The following is an 18,592-nucleotide window of genomic DNA, read 5'->3' as shown; positions in this document are numbered from 1 at the left end:
TCAGAATTAATTTGAGTATATAATATGAGGTGAGGTCCAAATACCTTCTTATATTCACAGCAAGAACTTTTAATACAATGGCAAGAGTGACATTCTTGTCTTATTTTCGATTTCAGGGAAATCACATTAGCCTTTCATCATTTACTGTATTATCTGTGGACATTTTTTTAGGTGTTGAGTTTTTCATCAGGATCAGGGCAATTTGCTTTAGTTTAGTGAATGTTTTTAATTGCAAGTGTGTTCTGTTTTGCCAGGTACTTTTTCTGCATTAATTGGGATGGTCTTGTGGTCTTTGATTTTATTCTATTATCTATTGTATAACTTCAATTAATTTTCAGAAAGTAAACTGACCTTAAATTTCTGGGTCAAATAAAAATAAATATTTCTAATTTGAGCTCTTTTATGAATAAATTATCTGAGCATTTCATACAATGAATGCAAGAAATGGACAAGGAAGAAAGAAAAATGACCTCCTCTTTAAATAATGACTATATAGGTATTATTGAACTTTGGAAATAAAATTGTCATTGTATAACATATTTAAGGGAATAAAGTTTATAGGACTTTCACACTCTTTGAATTCTATAGTTTCCCTTTAAAGTTGTAGATTTGATTTAACAATCTGACCCAAATAGTTCTACAAAGATTACTGTAATGCTTTACTTAGACTCTTTCTCTTCCTCCCTACTCACTCTCCAATACCCTTCTTCAGCCAGTATTGTCCCAAGTAAGTTCTTGTTTAAAATTGAAAATTGGGAAGTCAGTGAAGTTTCTTCTGATTTTCTAGCTGGTTTGAGCTCTTGGCACCATTAGAGTGATGAGAAGAGACATTTCTAGAGAACTGTAAGGACAGAAACACTTACTTTTAGTTGTGACCTCAATAATGATCAATATCTCTATTAACAAAGCCAAGGGCTTCATCTCTAAGCGGCTGCTTTTTCACTGTAACACAGGCAAAACTAGATGGCTGGCCCACAAGCTTCCTCTTCTCAGGTCTGTGGGATTCAGGACTCAGTTGCTAAGCAACTGTTGCCTTACTCTTGGGCCAATGGGCTTCTTGGTAGTTCCTTTGAAGTTGGAATGAAGCAGGGTGCTTGGAGAGAGCAGGTTATGGGAAGGGATCATATCTAGTCTGCCATTTCTTTGGCTGAAGATAAAGGATAAGCTTAAAATAAGTAGAAATAACTTTCTAATACGGAAAGGGGCTACCATAAGCCTAGTATGTATGCTACCGTGTTTGGGATTGCTGGAGACTCTTTGTTTTATGCTACCTCTACAGACATATATTATTCATTTTTTGTACTATATAGGAGATGCCCAAGGCTGGATAACTTTATGGGTTTGTTTCAGTTCACAATCCTTGGGTGTGCAAACATCTGGTTAGCAAAGTCCAGACACAGTATAGGGTATCACAAGGCAGCAAAGACAGGGAATATATTTGTATATATGCATTTCTTCTAGTCTCTTCCTCTTTTTGGGTTACATTTATTTATTTATTTGTAGAAGGTGGGCAAACACATGCCATGACACACGTGTGGAGGTCAAAGGGCAACTTGTGAGAGTCAGTTTTCCCCTTCCACTATGAAGGTCCTTCTGGGGGGGGGGAGGGATTGAAATCAAGTTGTTGGGACCATTACCTGCTGAGCCATCTTGCTGGCCTATTCTTCTCCTTCTTATAAAGCCACCACATTCAATCATGGGATCCCCATCCTATTGACCATCTAATTCTAATCATCTCTAAAATGCTATATTAATGAAGTTATCAGCACTATTCAATACCTCATAATGGGGGTTTGATCTTAAAACATGTAGCCTTACAAGTGACACACAAATCATATCCAAATCACAGCAAGGTGCCATTAAGAATTTGAGCTGACCTGACATCACCCCTGAAGCTAAGATAAGAAGACTATGGACTCAGTCTGCTTTGTTCCTAAATTAGTGTTCAAGGAAAGAGTGGAAATATTAAGAACAACTAAAAAGTAGAACAGGTTGAGGAATTATACCTAAAGAATACAAAACAAGTCCAGGTAATTTCTTCAGAAAGACTATTGTCATGGATTTTTAAATTATTCCCTTTGTTAGTTTCCATTGCTATAGCAACAAATCATCATAACTACAGAGGGTTAAAATGACATTTGTTCTCTTCAGTTCTTGGGGCCAAAAGTCCAAACTAATAGAGGGTTAAGGTCAAGGCCAAGGATAGTTTCTTTTGGAGGCACTAGAGAAGAAGACACTCCTCCCCTGCTCTCTTTCATGTGTTCCTTTTTGTTGTTGTGCTGGTAATTGAACTCAGGGTCTTTGGAATGCCAGGCAAGGGTTCTACTGCTAACCAAGAACTTACTCCAGAAGAATATATCTATTTTTTTTAAATAGTGAGATTTATTTGTCATTTTATTTATGTATATGTGTTTGCTTGCATGTGCTCATCTGCACCACATGTATACTTTTTAAAGTCAGAGGTTATGGGCTCTCCTGTACTGGAGAGAGGTGGTTGTATGCCACCTGATGTGGCCTTGGTATCTAAACACAGATCCTCTGAAATAGCAATAAACTAACTTCTTTCTTTTCTTTTCCTTTCCTTTCATTCCTTATTTCTTTTCTATTATTATTATTATTATTATTATTATTATTATTATTATTATTGAGACAGGGTTTCCCTGTGTAGCCCTGGCTGCCCTGGAACTCACTAAATAGACCAGGCTGGCCTTGAACTCAGAGATATGCCTGCCTCTGCCTCAAGTGCTGGGATTAAAGCTATGTACCCAGTTTTCCCCCACCCCCACCCCCCACCCCAGCACAGGGAACAGTAAGCATTCTTAATTACTGAGTCACCTCTTTGCCCCTAGAACATATTCTTTAATCTTCAGTTTTCAGTTTGTAGTGGCTGCTAGCATTCAGTGTCTTGTGACTACATTCTTTCAGTGGTCATTTACTTTCTTTTTTTGTATAGTCATGTGCTCTTTAATGACGGAGATGCATTATAAGAAATTTGTCATTGTAAAAACATTATAGACTGTACTTCACAACCATAAATAGTATGGGCCAATTACTCACTCTCACCTCCTGATGCAGTCAACAGACAGTGTAAATGTAAACGGTATGCATCTGCTAGAAGCATGACCTGGCATACTTCAACAGTAAACTTTAATTTTATAAGTAGAGAAATACAACTTAAAAATATAAAATAGAAAAGTTTATACATTAACCAGTAACAGTAACTTGGTATTTTAATCAGGTCATACAATTGTACGTATTGTCCTTTTAGACAACAATGTTTGTTTAACTCAGCATCAATATAGACAGATGAATGATGCATTGTGTTATGAGGTTACAATGGCTCTGATGTCACTAGACAATCTGAATTCTACACATCCATTATTTTATAGCAATACTATCATCTATGAGGTTCATTGTTGGAAAATGTTATTATTCACTGATTGACTAGTTGGATCTGACTCCCTTCCGTCATCACAAATGAAAAAAAATGATAAACTATAAAAGTGCTTTATATGAAAATAAAGGAGCACTTAAGGCAGAGATAGAAAAACTGAGGGTAGTGGTCAGGTGGGAAGCAAGGAAGGTTTGATGAAGAATGATATCATTTGGGCGGTTTTTGTTGTTGTTTTCTTGTTTGTAGTCAGTCTCAGTAGGCAACCCAGGATGGTATAAAAGTCTTGTCTCAGTCTTCTGAGTGTGGAGATTACAGGTATATACCACCACAAAAATTATGCTAACATGGTATATAAAGGATGAGAATAAGTCAGTTTCACAAATCATGTTTCAGATATAGTGTCAATATTTTAAAAAGGTCATGTGGTGAGAACAAATGTTATGAGCAGTTTTCCCGCCAGCCTGGTCTCAGAGACAAGGTATGTTCAGACAAATGAAAAGTTATAAATGTCTGTATAGCTAGAACCACAGATTGGGGTGGGGGTAGGGACAGAGAATGGTATAAGCCTGGATTGGTAAGTGATACTTACTCCATTCTTGATGATTGTAGTAGTTAACTTAGGGTGGCCAAAATAAAGTACCACAGAATAGGACCCAAGTAACAGGAAGTTAAAATTTTCACTGTTCTGGAGCCTGAGAGCCTGAGATTAGTGTGCAAGCATGGCAGGGTTCTGTTGATGGTCCTCTTCTGGGTTTGGCAATAAAAATCCTTCCTGTGCTTTAATATGGCAGAGAGAGTATAGGAAAGTGAGGGAAGCCAAGATCTCACTCCTATGAAAAGCAATGTCCTAAACAATATTATCTCCAGATACAACCACATTGCATGGAAAGACTTCAAAACAGAAATATTGATGTAGGTGGGACACAATTTAGTTCTTAGCAAAAGCTGACAAAAGTTATTTAATTTACACCAATAAGATGACACTATCACATTTGAAAAGATAATCTGAGACTCAGTATAGAGCACTGGGCAAAAGGTCACACATGAGCATGAAGGCCAGTGAGGAAGTGTTTTAAGTAGTTACATTAAATGCAGACAGCATTTCTGCTGGAAACAAGAATCCTGCACTAATTCAAGAGGTAAAATTGAGTAGATAGAACTTTTTATTTGATATAAACATGACGATATAAGAAGCATCTGGCATGGTGCTTAGTTCTTTACAGTGCTTAACTGAGTGAGTGATGTGGCTATTTAGACAGGGAAAACTAAAAAAGAGATTAAACCTGGGGGAAGTACCATATGTTCCATTGATATCTGGATCATTTTCAGGAATGTTTGAAAGATTATTGGATCCTTTTGAATAATAAATTTTTATAAACACTAAACATAAATATTTAAATACTGCCTAAATACCAGTGTCACATCACAATAAAAGTCCTAGTTCTTTGAGCTCACATGAGGAAACAGTCAGCCCCCAACCTGAAGGTAAGCTTCCTGGTATGAGGTGCTTTCCAGCAGACACCTAACATTTAGCACTTTTAAATAATTCAACTTTCCCCCAACAAAATATGATCTTAATTGTTGAACTAACTTTCAATGACATAATGAAATACCCAAGACAGCTACTTAGGAGGTAAAGGTACCCTTCTTTGCCTTATGGTTCTGGAGGTTCAAGTCCAATTCTGAGTGCCTGCACTGGTTTGAGTCTCTTTTGACAATGCCATATCATGTATGGAGTGTTTGGTGGAACAACCTACTTCCATCTTAGATTAAAAAGCAAAGAGAGACAAAGAAACAGACATCTCATAGTTCCTTTTCACAGCATGTCCCAATATTACCAACTTGGAGTAGTGCCACATTCGGGAAGAAAGCTTTAATATACTCCATGTTCAAACCACATCGCTTTGATAATGGTAACATTACTTTGACTATCCATGAGAATATCATTATCTTTTATTCCTCCTTTCCTCTCTCCCAAGGTTTATCCCATTGCCAATTTTCTCTTGATTCTACACGAATCAAAGCCCTTATAACTTCATTTCAAATGTTACTTCTTTCTTGCAGCTTTTCTGTTTCTCCCAACAGAACAATGTTTTATGGATTTGATAATATTTAAAGAAAAATTCCAAAGAAAATATCAAAATAAATATTACTATTTTAAGATGAATTCATTTTTAAATCATTACTCAAAACATTCTATTCTTTTCATTTCTTAGTGTAGCCTCTCTTTCCCTTTCTTTGTCATCATTATTATTTTTAATGCATTCTAGTCCTCTTTGGATGAGTTGCATTTGTTTCACTTTACCTGCCTAAGGCACCTGACTGGTTTAATACAAAGCTGAGTGGTCAATAGCAAGGCGGGGCAGGAATAGGCGGGGCTGGAGGCTAGAGGGAATAAGTAGGAGAAATGTAGAGGAGAGAAGAAGAGAATGAGGGAGAAAGAAAGGGACATGCCCACGGCCAAAAGCCAGGCAGCTGCCAGCCAGCCAGCCAGTCAGGAAAGGTAGACACAGTAGGACATACAGCAGGAAAGAAGGGTGAACAGTCCAAGGCAAAACAGATTAAAATAAGAGCTAGGTCCAATCATTCGTAACTAATAACAACTTTCCGTGTCATGATTTGGGATCTGGTTGGTGGTCTAAAAGAATGCCTGTTACACAAACCTGAGATACAAAAAGACTCAATCTCATAAAAAAATCATTTTCCATATAGTTATTTGCCAACATATGTAACCATAAGTAATATAAACCCCAAACTGAATAAATGTGACTTTCCCAAATCCACTAAGCTAGCTTTGTGGAGACAGACAATAAATTTGAGGGAAGGGGGTGCAAATTTTCCTGCAACTGAATTTTCTGAATCATGACACAACTACCTAGGATCAAGCCAGAACTTTGGATCAGAAGTGATTTTGAAGTTAACAAAGAGTAAAAGACAACCAGGCATTGGGTAATACTCATTGGAGTTTGCTTTTATGTAGGACTTGGTCCCAATACATTTTGGTTGCCAATTCTTAAAACTCTTGGGTTGGCCCAGTGTACTTTAAGGCTTGCCGAACTTGACAGAATTCCAAGGAAACCTCTAACCCGAGCTTGAATAGCGGATTGCACAAGGTCTGGAATCATTTCTTTTGGTTCTATTTGCCCACAAAGAAGAACGCGTCAGTAAATCAGGGAAAACCTTTCCAGACCAGGCGGTTACAACTCCGAGGACTGGCACGACCTGTTCATCCTGCGGTCCCCCAGACAGCCATCTCTCACAGCTGGCCCGGGTCACCTGGCGCACCTGCCAACAGGCCACGCCCTCAGGCTGTGCCCCTCCCTCTCCCTGCAGGCGGCTGCTGCACGCCCCGCCCCGGTCGCGAAGTGTGTGTGTGGGGGCTCCCCCAGCTCAGGCTCTGTCCCCGCCCCCTCCAGCTCCCTAACGTCCTCGGCGTCGAGCCCAAGCCTGCGCCTGCGCCTGCGCCCTGAGGCTGAAGTCGGGGCGCGCCTTGGCTAGGACGCGGAGAGCGGCGGGCGGAGCAGCCAATGGGCGGCGGCGCTCGCTAGCGGCCGGGAGGCGGGGCCTGCGCGGGTGTTAGGTTAGCGCGAGGCGTGACCTAGTTGACAGGCTCTGAGGTGCTGCTGTGGCGGCGGCCGCGGGGCAGAGCGGGCGGGCTGAGGGAGGAGGGCGGCGACGGGCGAGCGGCGAGCGGCGCGGGACACAGAGCCTTTGCACTTTTCCCACCCGAGTGTCCCCTCCATCCCCCTCCCCACTCCACACACCCTGTTTGCCCGTGAGCCTGGGGAACTTGCAGCTTAAAGCCAGCCACCCCCACGGCAGCATGTACCCCAGCAACAAGAAGAAAAAGGTGTGGAGAGAGGAGAAAGGTAACCGGCCCCGGGTGCGGGCGGGCGGCAGGCGGGTGGGTGGGGGCGGGGGCCCGGCGGCGCGGCGCGGCGCCCTCCGCCCGCAGCCTCCTCGCGCCCTCTCGGCCGGTGCCGCTCCCGCCCGCGGCCGCGTCCACGCGCGCGCGTGCACACACACGCGCGCACACACACACGCACACACACACACACACACGCACACACACGCACGCCCCGGCCACTCGCCGCCCCCGGGCACCTGCGGCTGGCGCACGAGCGGGCGCACACCCCCCTGGGCGTGGAGTGCCCTCCTCCCTGGCGTGTCCGCCTTCTGGCTGCGGTGCATCCCCGGGCTGGGTGCAAGTCGGTGGGGACTCCAAGCTGGGAGTTTGCACCGCCCGCCGGGTGTCCCGTGGACAGGTGCCAGCCGGCTGTGCTCTGGCGGCTGCTGCTGAGCCTAGGTGCACTTGCACCAGCTTTCCTCCGTTCCCCACCACCGTCGTCCCTCCATCCCAAAGTGGCTCGGGGTCCCCGCTGCGCTCAGCTGCTGGGTGACTTCTGAAATTTGGAACCTAAAAGGAGCATCTTAACGGGCGAGCATAAGTGCCTTGGGAGAAGTCCGAATGGGCTTTCCTCAGCAGTGTGTTTGTGGGTTACGTCCCCATTCACAGTGTAAAGTCTCACCGAGTAAGGCTGCTTGCACACTGGGAGTGAACCCTTCCCTGAGTTCTGTGCACACTGAGGCTTTGAGGCTTTGCCAAGTCGGTTAGACTGACAGTGGCAGCGATTCCTTTAAGGAGTAGAACTGTGCGAATTCTTTTCTCTCCTGTTTGTCTCAGTTCCATAGGTCATATACTTCGATGTGACGCTTGAGTCTCTGACATATTTTCTCTTCATCCTTTAACCTCTATTTTCCCACCCCCTCCCATTACAGACAAACCATTTGCATTGCTACTATTAACTTGGACGAAATCCGTATATAAAGGATGGAGTTTTGCAAGGATGTATAAATTTCTCTGGACTGTCTTACAGAACAGGGATAAAGGGGTGAAAGTTGGCTTTCTTGCCGGTAGCTTGTTGAACATTCTCATTTCAGGTCCTGTTCTTTACGAACCTTTTAAAGGAAAAGTAGGTGTAAGAGTGAGGATTAGAAAGAATTCTTTAAATAGTGCCTGCTTAGCAATGCACGAAAAAAAAAAAAAAAAAAAAAAAAAAAGAGGGAACTTTTCAAATCATTTCAAATCAGCTGCAGGGAAGACTTAACATGACAGACCAGCACAGTTGAACTTTAAAAATAGTGAAAGATTTGCATTGGCGTCATTGTCTTAATGAACTTAAACGTGAGGTGTCACAAAACAAATGCTGTTTAGAATTAGGGTATGAACAGGGCTGGAGGCTTAAATCACTGGTAGAGCATTTGCTGACCTCCAGTATGCCCCTCTACACCCAGCACTGGGAAAAAAAAAAAAAAAAAAAAAAAAAAAACTAAAGCAAGTACGAGTTCAGGAAAGAGTTGCATATGTGAAATAGTGTGACATTTTGCTAGTACTTTGCTTTTGTAGTAGCAATTTCACTTGAACACACCTCTGTGATCACTGGAAAAACCATAACTTTGTATAAATGATGATAATAAAACAAAATAGTGTAAAACTAGTGACACTGTCCTCAGTAACTTGAGTAATTGAACATCTAATGAATACCTAAGAACCATTGTTAATGTTAGCAAAACAGCCCCTAAAATAACATCTATACACTTGGACTGTGATGAGCAGATATTTCAAAATCTTTAGTATCTTAGTTTTTTTGTCTTTTGTTTCTTCTAAAAGGAAAAATATAACTATATATATGTATGTATGTGTATATATATGTATATAAATAAATGCACAAAGAAGCTTCTAGTAGAGTTGTTTTCTTTTATCCCACACTAAGTTAAAGTTAAGGGAATATTATGGAATGAATTCTTTGTATCTGTCTTCTTAGATGTCTGCTTTTGGAGTAGTAAAGTGTGAATTATAATCTATTATTCCACCAAAAAGTTGCTCAGGATTACTTGTACAGTAAAGAAGCCAATGGGATTCATGCCCTTTCCCCTTTGTCCCACTGCAGAGTTGATGGCTTAGTACTTTTGCAGCTGTTATTGGAATCTAAATGAAGGCTTACCCAGTTCATTGTAATGTCTATGCGTTTTAAAAACATATTTTAATTCTGTACATCATGTAGTTAGTAGAACTGTTTATATACTTGGTTCACAGAGAAAGGATTCATGATAACGATGAAGCACTAGTAGAAGAAAGTTTTTAGAATTGCCCAAGAAACTATGTGTACATGTCTTTTGCCTTCCATTTATTTCTTTGCTTAAACAAGTAACTGAGGAGTTCTTAAAAAGCACATATGTAAATAAATATTCTCCTGCTATTTTGAGCCCTAATTCAGAATCATTTAATGTGTATTTTTTTCAAGCATTGCAGCTTATCTCATTGTTTTTTAATTGTACTTGGTGTTGCTTTAGTTCTAAGTATGTGTATTTACGTTTAAGTAAATAGAAGCACAGTCTTATTTGTGTCTGTAATCCATGACATTTACATAAACAGTTGACTCATAGTGTCCCTCACCCTAATGTCTAGCTGTAATAACTCTGCACTGTGATCTGAGTGTTTAAAACAGTACTAAAGGCACTGAGAGTCCGTTCCCTTTTTTGACTCTGTGAGCCAGTTCCAAAGTTATCACTTCTTTCAACCATCCCATTCTACGTATGACTCTATAACAAACAGGTGACAATGCTTTCTTAATTCATGGAGAAATTAGTATCACAGAAAAGTAGCAGCCCTAACATGCTCTCCACGGTGTCATTGGGCTTTTCTTTACATATAATTTAGGTTTTGTTTCCATCTTAGGGGGAACATTTTTCTTCTCTGTTTTTTTGGTTAGTTAACCTTTGCACTTGTACTCTTTATTCAATCACTTATAGTCTTTGAGAGCTTTTGCCATCATACATTCATTCTTTGGGTATGTTTACTTTCTCACCCTCTTCATCTTTCCTCTACTGTCTGTAATGGTGGTCTTATGTTTGACCTTAAAGTATCTTTCCTTTCTTGGGGATTCACCTGGAATTGCACTTCTTTCCTCCCTGCCACTCTTTCTTTCTCTCTCCTTCCTTCTCCCCAACCCCTTGTGTTTGGGTGCTAGGTGTGAACACTATATCAGGTCTCACTTTGCCTTTTTATTTTTTAATATCTTATAGTGTCATTGATTTCAGTTATATTTGAATGAAACTAGTGTGGGTAAAGTCATTCAGTAACGATGAACATAATAATAGTTACTGAAGTTCTGTTTTTTTTAAACTTTTTTACTGAAGTGCTGTGTTTTTTTAAATGCCTTATATGAGTTATATCATTTGATTTTCACAACTCATGAAAGTAGAAAATAGTATGAGGTAATGTACAGTTAAGCTTTAAATGCAATTGTCCCATTTCAAATCCTAGTTGGTTCTGTTCTACAAGCTCTGGGACCTTATGTGAATTATTTGACATCTCTGCTGTAGTTGCTTCACCTAGAAGTTGGGAAGAATGCCTGTGTAATTATCTCAAGAAGAAATTGAAACAAACTGATACGGTAATTGATCTCAGACCATAGATTTTTATAATGATTTAGGTCATAGGTCACATTCTATCAACCATTGCTCTGTTTTCAGTGTTGTTGGTTGCCCAGTTGATAAGACAGTGGCTTTGTAAAATAAATTCTTATTTTCTCTTACCTTCCTATTTAATTTGGTACTATTTTTCTCCTTATATTCAATAAAGCTCTCTTCTCTATATCACTTGGACTTCACAATCTTGGTGGCAACTAGATTTTTTTCATTATTCTTCTTTGTAGCTGTTGTCAGATTTAACACATTTTCTTTTTTTCCTGTTTTTTTTTTTTTCTGTCCTCTCTTCCTCTAGGACCAAAATTTAATTCTTACATTATAAATAAGTACATTTACTTCCCCCGCTGCTTCCTTGTGGCTCATCTTGTGCACAAACCAGGATATTCATTCCTTTTTTTTTTTTTTTTTAATAGAAGGAGAGCTAATGGCTCAGCATGCTGTACAAGTCCCTGTACAGGTTGGCTTTATTTTTAGCTATTTTTTTCTTCTGTGGTCCTTCTTTTCCAGATAACATTTTACAGTTTTATAAAACTATTTACATCTCCTTGGTTTTATTGTTGTTCTGTTTGTTGAAATGTCCTCACTTTTTAACCTCTTTGTGGGAATACTTTTATCTGTGCTTCATTAGTCATGACTTGTTATGAAAATTAATTTAGTGATACAAACATTGGAAACACTTGACACCTAGAGAGAGCTCTTTATAAGCAGCATCTATTTTAAGATGCTGTTTTATATTTTAATCTTAAAGCCAAGGTGTGTATGTAAAGTATGTGTATTCTACTACTGTAATGCTATTATTGAATTGAGAGTACACTTTTAGTGTTGATGGCCTTGTAAAACTGAGGAAACGGCTTTGTAGCTATGCTCTCACTGTTTGGATTTGCCTGTCTCTGCAGTCTGCACTTTATTTAATTTAAATGATACTATTTTGCAACTTACTCTTTTGCTCTTTAGCTCTTTGACCTGAAGGGTCATTGTTCATTGTTCCTGAAGTCTGCAAATGCCTCATCTAGCACACACTCCATGTTAGTCAATGATGAGAGGAAGAGTAAATGACTTGACTCATTTCTTGGGCCATCTTAGGAACTTCATGTAGACCAACTCTGATTTTATGTTTCTTGCTACTAGGAATTAATTTGACCTCTTTTAACCCTCAACTGTGAAATCATTGGATTGCATTTTGGTGTTCTTTAAGTCTTTGCTTAGTATAGCATGATTAATATTTATAAATGTATTCAGTAGTTCCCAAGATTAAAATTTAAATACAAATGGAGATTCTGCTTTTATTTTGCAAGAACGTTTGCTGAAGATGACCTTAGAGGAGAGACGTAAAGAATACATAAGAGACTATGTTCCTTTGAGCACCATTCTATCATGGAAGGAGGAGATGAAGATCAAGGGCCAAAATGATGGTAAGTTTCTCAGGACGGTTTTTAGGCAGATACTGTCCTATATGTAACTTGTAAGACAGTTGTTGACAGAAATGAATAACTGATATCCACGAGTGAGGTATTTTTTAAATTATTACCTTGCCTTTTGAAATTATTGCTTGGTTGCTTTTAGTTATTATCATATCTTTCTTAAGCTTTGGAATGCATAATAACATAGTTTGTGTTCTGAAATACACCACAATTACAGTACAGTGTTTTTTTTTTTAATAGGAAATTTTTTATTCTTTAAAAATTATTCTGCACCAGATCTTAAGAGTCAATACTATAGAAATTCATTCATTGGTGTGGCATTTTGAGCTTACATTAGTTTTATTTCTATTGGATTTTATTCAGCTTAAGAGTTGTGTATGGTTAAGTGAGTATGTTGCAATATAGAAAAACAATAACACTTCAGATAATTTTCAAGAATATATGTTTTATATGATATGATATGTCTACATGTAAACACACTTGACAAAATTTACTTAGTCTGGGTTGATGAACATCTGGATTGTATTAGACTTTAAGCAAAATTTTTAAGCATTAAAAGGGTCCATGAAAATTGTTTATTCAGTATCAAGTGCTCAGCCTGAAATATACACACAGGCAACACTAAATGGAATCAACAAGTTGTATTTATAAGTTTATGCATAGTATTTATATGTATATATAAAATCTCCAAAGAAAAAGAGGCTATTCATTTGGTGAAGAGATGGAAGGCATTGAAGAGGGAAGAAAGGCAAGGAATTAATGTAATTATATTTTAATAAATATTTTAAAGTTTCTGAATAGGAAATCATACATTTAACAGGCACTTGATACACTTATCTCAGAACTAATAGTCACTGGTGTTAATCTTGATGTGAAGTTTAGATGACCAGCATGCTTCAGAGCAAAGAAATTTCCTTAATGAAGTGGACTTGAACAATTCATTTTGCAGGTTGTGTCCTTAGCTTGACAGCATACAGGGTACAGAGTACCTTGGGATCAGAAAATGAAAACCAAGCATGGAATTCTGGAGAAAACCTATGGAGAAACACAGCTGATTTAAGCTTTGGTATTTGTAGAAGGAGCAGTTGGGATTGAGCTTGGACAACTTTCTTTCTTGAAAGGAGGAACAGGTGTGCTGACAGGAGTGAATGGGAGGCCAGAGCATTGCTACAAGTTTGACAGCTTGGATACTTAGTGGCGTCAAGACTAGTTTAGGCAGTGTAGCCAGACACTATTAAAAAAAAAAAAAAAAACAAACAACTGCAATAACAAAAGCAAATCTTGTCAGGCTGAGGGTGGAAAGATGTTTTAATGGGTAGGTGGGGCAGTGACTTCACCTCAAGGTTTAGTGGTGCCCTAGAATAGGCTGATGAGGATGTTCATGACTGAGCTGCTTGCCCAAGTAAGTGTCTCATTAAGATACTGAAAGAAGCTAGTACTGTGTAATGCAAGAGCACAGGGCCAGAAATCAGGAAAACAGGGTTTTCTACCTCCTCCCTCATCTGGGTCTCAGTTGGTTCTTCTTTTGATTTTAAGCAAAGTGGTATTGAATAATTAGCTCCATGCATAGCAAATGTCCCCCATTGTCTTGCTTCTTCCTTTCATCTGATTACCTTCTGGGACACTGTAGTAGCTGGACACTTCTCTAAGGATATGGAATTCATGTTCCTTTTAGCAAATTTGATATCTTGGGATAGAGTTAACTCTACTGCTGCTGGAGCAGTTCAGAGAGCAGAAGCTGATACTCAGGCTGCTATGTAGTGTTAGAACAGCAATGTTTAGGAACTTGGGTTTCTTGATGGTTACATTGTTTTCTTTATTTAATTTAAATTTTAACATTTATTTAGTTATTTTGAGAGAGAGAGTGTGTGTGTATGTATGTATGTGCATGCATGCATGTGTATAGTATGAGTGTGTGTGGGAGTGAGCTACGTTAGTACCTTATCCCACATGTCCAGGTCAGTGGATGTCTTGTAAGAGTCATGTTCCCATTTCCACTGTGTGCTTTGGGGATATAGTTTAGATGGTCAGGCTTGGTGGCAAGAATTTTATCTGTTGAGCCATATCATTGGCCTTGACTGTTTCTGTTTAAAGATTCAGCCAACAAGTAACCATATGTGGTAGAATTTTGTTTTTATAATTCACAGTAATTTGGTGTGTTCAGGAATACCACATGCTAAAATGTCTGCCAAATTAGAAAATATACACTGAATAATTCCTGACATGTTCTTCTCTTACATTGTACTGAGTATTTAATCCTATGTCTCAAATCCTGTGTCTTAAATAAGAGCTATAGTTTATAAGTGATTCACAATTATTTTATGTGCTACTTCCTGTTATGCTATTTTGAACCTGAAGGCATCCCCATGCGGATTCCGGTGATGTGATCTAAATTGCATTTCTATTAAACAATGTTTATTCTTTCTATGTGACATTTGAACTGTTAATTTGCCCCTGTCTGTTGTGACCTGGAAACTGGTGGCTCTTTGTCCCTGGAATGTAACAATTCATTATATAAGTGATGTTTGCTAATTTCTTCAGTTGTGCACACTTTATGTATTCTTCATTTGCATTTTCTTCTTGTCATCTCTTTTAGTACTAAGTTATAATAAAATACTTGTCAAGACAGTTTTAGTACTTTAAAAGATGTTTAGTTAATTGGTGAATAGGATCACAATTCATTATATACATGCATGAAATGTCATTGTAAAATTTATTTTGTATAATTAGACACATTGGGAAGTTGCACATATGAACTCATAGTGATTGTATCAGCATGCATAAAACCTGAGCAAGCAATCTCCAGCCAGATAAAATCCCAGTGTGGAGGTGGGCATGAATCCCCTAGCTGAGGAGCTATTGCCTTTTTATGGCTGCTGAGATAGTTTTTTGTTTCTTTTTAAATGTTGTAATCCCTGGCATGTTGACCACACTCCAAGGCAGGCCCCACACCCACTAGTAGGTGGCTAGTGCAAACTGGACTTGATGGTTTTAAAAAAGAGAGAAGGAAAATTGGAGTTGGGTGAGCAGGGAGGTTAACTAAGGAGGAGTTGGGGGAGGGGACCAGCATGATCAAACTATGTTGTATGGAAGTTTCAAAGAATTAGTAAAAACATTTTTTAAAACAATAAATGTGTATAACTAATATATGCTAATAAACAATGGGGATAACCCAGGCTTTTGTTCTTACCAGAAAACTATCTAGTCTATGGGTCATTATTTTTAATGTTTGAAGCGCAACTGAGGAATAAAAATAATGTCTTGTCTTTATAATTATTTTATTCAAATATCAAATATCTTTGAAAATGGTTTTGTTAGAAGAAAATTTTGTATTTCATATATATTGTTAGATTCAAATCTGATAATAGGGGTCATTTAGAAAACATTGAATTCTAAAATTTTGAATTATGCAATCTATAAGTATGAACTACTCAAACACTTTTTAAGGTAATTGTAAATGTTTTGACATGTATAAGTTGGTTAAAGAGTAGAGGCACATTTATAATTTTTACCTTTCATATTAAAATTAATATGATAGCATAAAATTTCAGTATTATCAATTCTCTTTTCATTTGAACTATTTTCTACTCTTAAAAATGATTTCTGTGAGAAGTGATGGCCCATCAGATGTGGTACTGCTTGTCTGTAATTCCAGTATCCAAACTACTTGGGAGACTGAAGCAGGCATTTTTTTTTTTAAAATTAGAGATTTGTATGGACAACAATGTGATGTCTTTTTTCTTAAAAAAAAAATCTTAATGAGAAAAAAAAATTATGCCCTAACTACTGAGCATTTTTGTCACTTTACTTGGAGATTTGAGTGGGATTTAAACTCCTGGCCAGTGAATGACTTGTGTTCCAAGCTAAAAAGTAATGTTTAGGAATCATTAAAATGTATCTTTTTCATTTGGACATGGTTTTGTATTTCATTTTTGATCACACATTCTCTTGTAATTTGCATATGAATGTAACATATTTAGTTTTATATCCTCTCCCCACTACTCTAACTCCTGGGACCATCCCTGTCTTTAGACTTCAGATCTTCTTTTATTAAAAGTGTATTTTAATTTCAATATTAGTATATAACCTAGTGCTTGTATTTTAGTAAGTTTATAATAACCACTTTTGGATGACAGTATGCTTATTATAAGGATTGAGGAAATTAAAATGTAAATGCTTATTCTGTAGAACAGTATATAGAGAAGGATGCAGGTAAGAGTTTTGTATGACATGCAGTACTTGTTTTCTGTTTGTCCACTTGTCCCCTTACATTTAAAATATTTTTTTCTCACATAATATACCCTGATTATGATTTCCTATCCCTCCACTTCTCCCAGTTCCTCCCTCCACCTCCCCCAAGCTGGATCCACTCCTTCTCTGTCTCTCATCAGAAAATAAGCAGGCTTTAAGGGATAATAATAATAAAGGGATAATAATAAAGAACAACAACTCAGTCAGTCTTTGAGTTCTTATGAACTTTGATCACGTGGTACAGAGGGCCTTGTTTTCTTGGTGTCCTCCATCCCCTCAGGCTCTTACACTCTTTCTGTTACAATAAAAAGCAACATAGAATAAAAATATTCCTAATGGCATTTTGCTTTGCTCATGATAGCACCTTGCTCAGCCATCATCAGAGAAGCTTCTTCCTGCAGCAGATCAGAATAAATACAGAGACCCAAAGCCAGACATTATGTAAAGAACACTCAACCCAAAACAATGTTTCCATCAAATCCTTCCCTTCAGAACTCAAGGAACCCTGAGAAAGAGGAGACAGAATGAGTTTTGTTTTTACTGAATACCTGTAAAAAGAGAAGTTGGGGCTGGAGTGGTGGTAGAGATGGTTGGGCGGATAAAGTGCTTGCTATGCCAAGTGTGAGGAGACTGAAAACTTTGTATCTCTAGAACCCACCCAAAAGCGCAGTAGGAGTCATGACTTGCTGTAGTCCCAGCATTTGGAAGTCAGGCAAAGGGGATGTATAGGGCAAACTGGCTACCTAGATTCAATTGAAAGTCCTTGCTTAAGTAAACAAAATGGAGGGGAATAGAGAAAGACTCCTAATGTCAACTCTGAACCTCTTACTTTTATATGTGTATATACGTGTGCAAACACATGCACCTGCACACGTGCAGACATGCATGAACATCACACACACATGCACAACACACAGACTCACAAAAGATAGAAAAAAGTACCATTTCATATTTTTATGGTACTAACTACATAAAAATCTGAAATGGTACGTTTTTCTATAATGTTGGATTATGGGTGAATAATAGGATATAGTTGAAAATGACAAAATAGTTGACAAATGGTATTAAAACAGGATGAGTTTAATCTGGGCTTTTATGAGGGAGAGGCAGAGGCAGGTGGGTCCCTGTCAGTTCAAGGCCAGCCTGGTTGACAAAGTGAGTTTTAGGGCAACCAGGGCTACTCAGTGAAAAGTCTCAAGAACAGACAAACAAAAACAGGATGGAATTTATAGAAACCTAAGAATTTAGAAATATTTCCTAGTTAGTCTCTCTGTTTTGACCTCCTTTTAGATTATATTCAGTTTGAGCGCTATACTTTGAAAGGAAAATAATCTACAGGAACAGAAAAGAGCAAAACACTGCAGTTTCTTAGACGCAAATAGTTTGAGTGTGTGTGATTTTGTTTTTCCTTTGTAAATTATCTTAATATGAAGTTGATTTTTGAAATTTTTATTTTGGGGTCAGAGAGATGGCTCAGTGGTTAAGAGCACTGGCTGCTTGCAGAAAACCTGAGTTCAGTTCTCAGCATCCATTTTGGTCTGCTCACAATCACCTGTAACTCTAGTTCTAGAGGATTCTTCCCCCTTTTCTGACCTCTGTGGGTGCTGCATGCACATGGTACACAGACATACAAGAGGGCAGAACACCCATACATATTATTTTGTTGAATAGTAAAATAAAACTAAAAATCTGTAAAACCACTCTGATTTATTCTGTAAACAGTCACAAAGAGATAGAGTACAACTAAAATCTACATTTATACAAAACAACATAGCAAAACAGTTCTGAAGTCCTAACATTGGCTCTATTCTCCAGACTTTTGCTTTTTTGTTCTTTTGCAGCTAGCTGTATTCCTTTCTGTTTTTGTATTGTGCTCTAGTAGTGGAGGAAGCACTGTTCATCTTGCCTGTATTATTGTCCTCATCTTTAAAGTCGTCTTGAAGTTGAAAGACTTCTATTCCTCCCAATGTGTTTTTCCTTTACTCACTTTTGAAGTAGTCACTTTTCTATGTTCCTTTTCGTAGCAGTTGGCTCT

At 38.4% G+C, this 18,592-nt stretch overlaps 2 protein-coding genes across 2 annotated transcripts in view; one reads left to right on the top strand and one right to left on the bottom strand.

Annotated features, from left to right (window-relative positions):
* The window catches only part of Sel1l2 (SEL1L2 adaptor subunit of ERAD E3 ligase), a 116,836-nt gene extending 115,833 nt beyond the window's left edge, over positions 1-1,003 (bottom strand). Inside the window, exon 1 of the mRNA XM_051183278.1 lies at positions 864-1,003. Within this exon, the coding sequence (XP_051039235.1) occupies positions 864-921 (58 nt within the window). The 5' untranslated portion in view covers positions 922-1,003. The remainder of the gene's footprint in view (positions 1-863) is intronic.
* A 6,042-nt stretch (positions 1,004-7,045) lies between these two features.
* The window catches only part of Macrod2 (mono-ADP ribosylhydrolase 2), a 1,848,725-nt gene continuing 1,837,178 nt past the window's right edge, over positions 7,046-18,592 (top strand). Inside the window, exons 1-2 of the mRNA XM_051183276.1 lie at positions 7,046-7,263; positions 12,181-12,297. Of these exons, the coding sequence (XP_051039233.1) occupies positions 7,218-7,263; positions 12,181-12,297 (163 nt within the window). The 5' untranslated portion in view covers positions 7,046-7,217. The remainder of the gene's footprint in view (positions 7,264-12,180; positions 12,298-18,592) is intronic.

The sequence above is a fragment of the Phodopus roborovskii genome, unplaced genomic scaffold (genome assembly GCF_943737965.1).
Source record: "Phodopus roborovskii unplaced genomic scaffold, PHOROB, whole genome shotgun sequence".
Taxonomy (NCBI): domain Eukaryota; kingdom Metazoa; phylum Chordata; class Mammalia; order Rodentia; family Cricetidae; genus Phodopus; species Phodopus roborovskii.
This window is presented reverse-complemented; position numbering and strand designations above follow the sequence as displayed.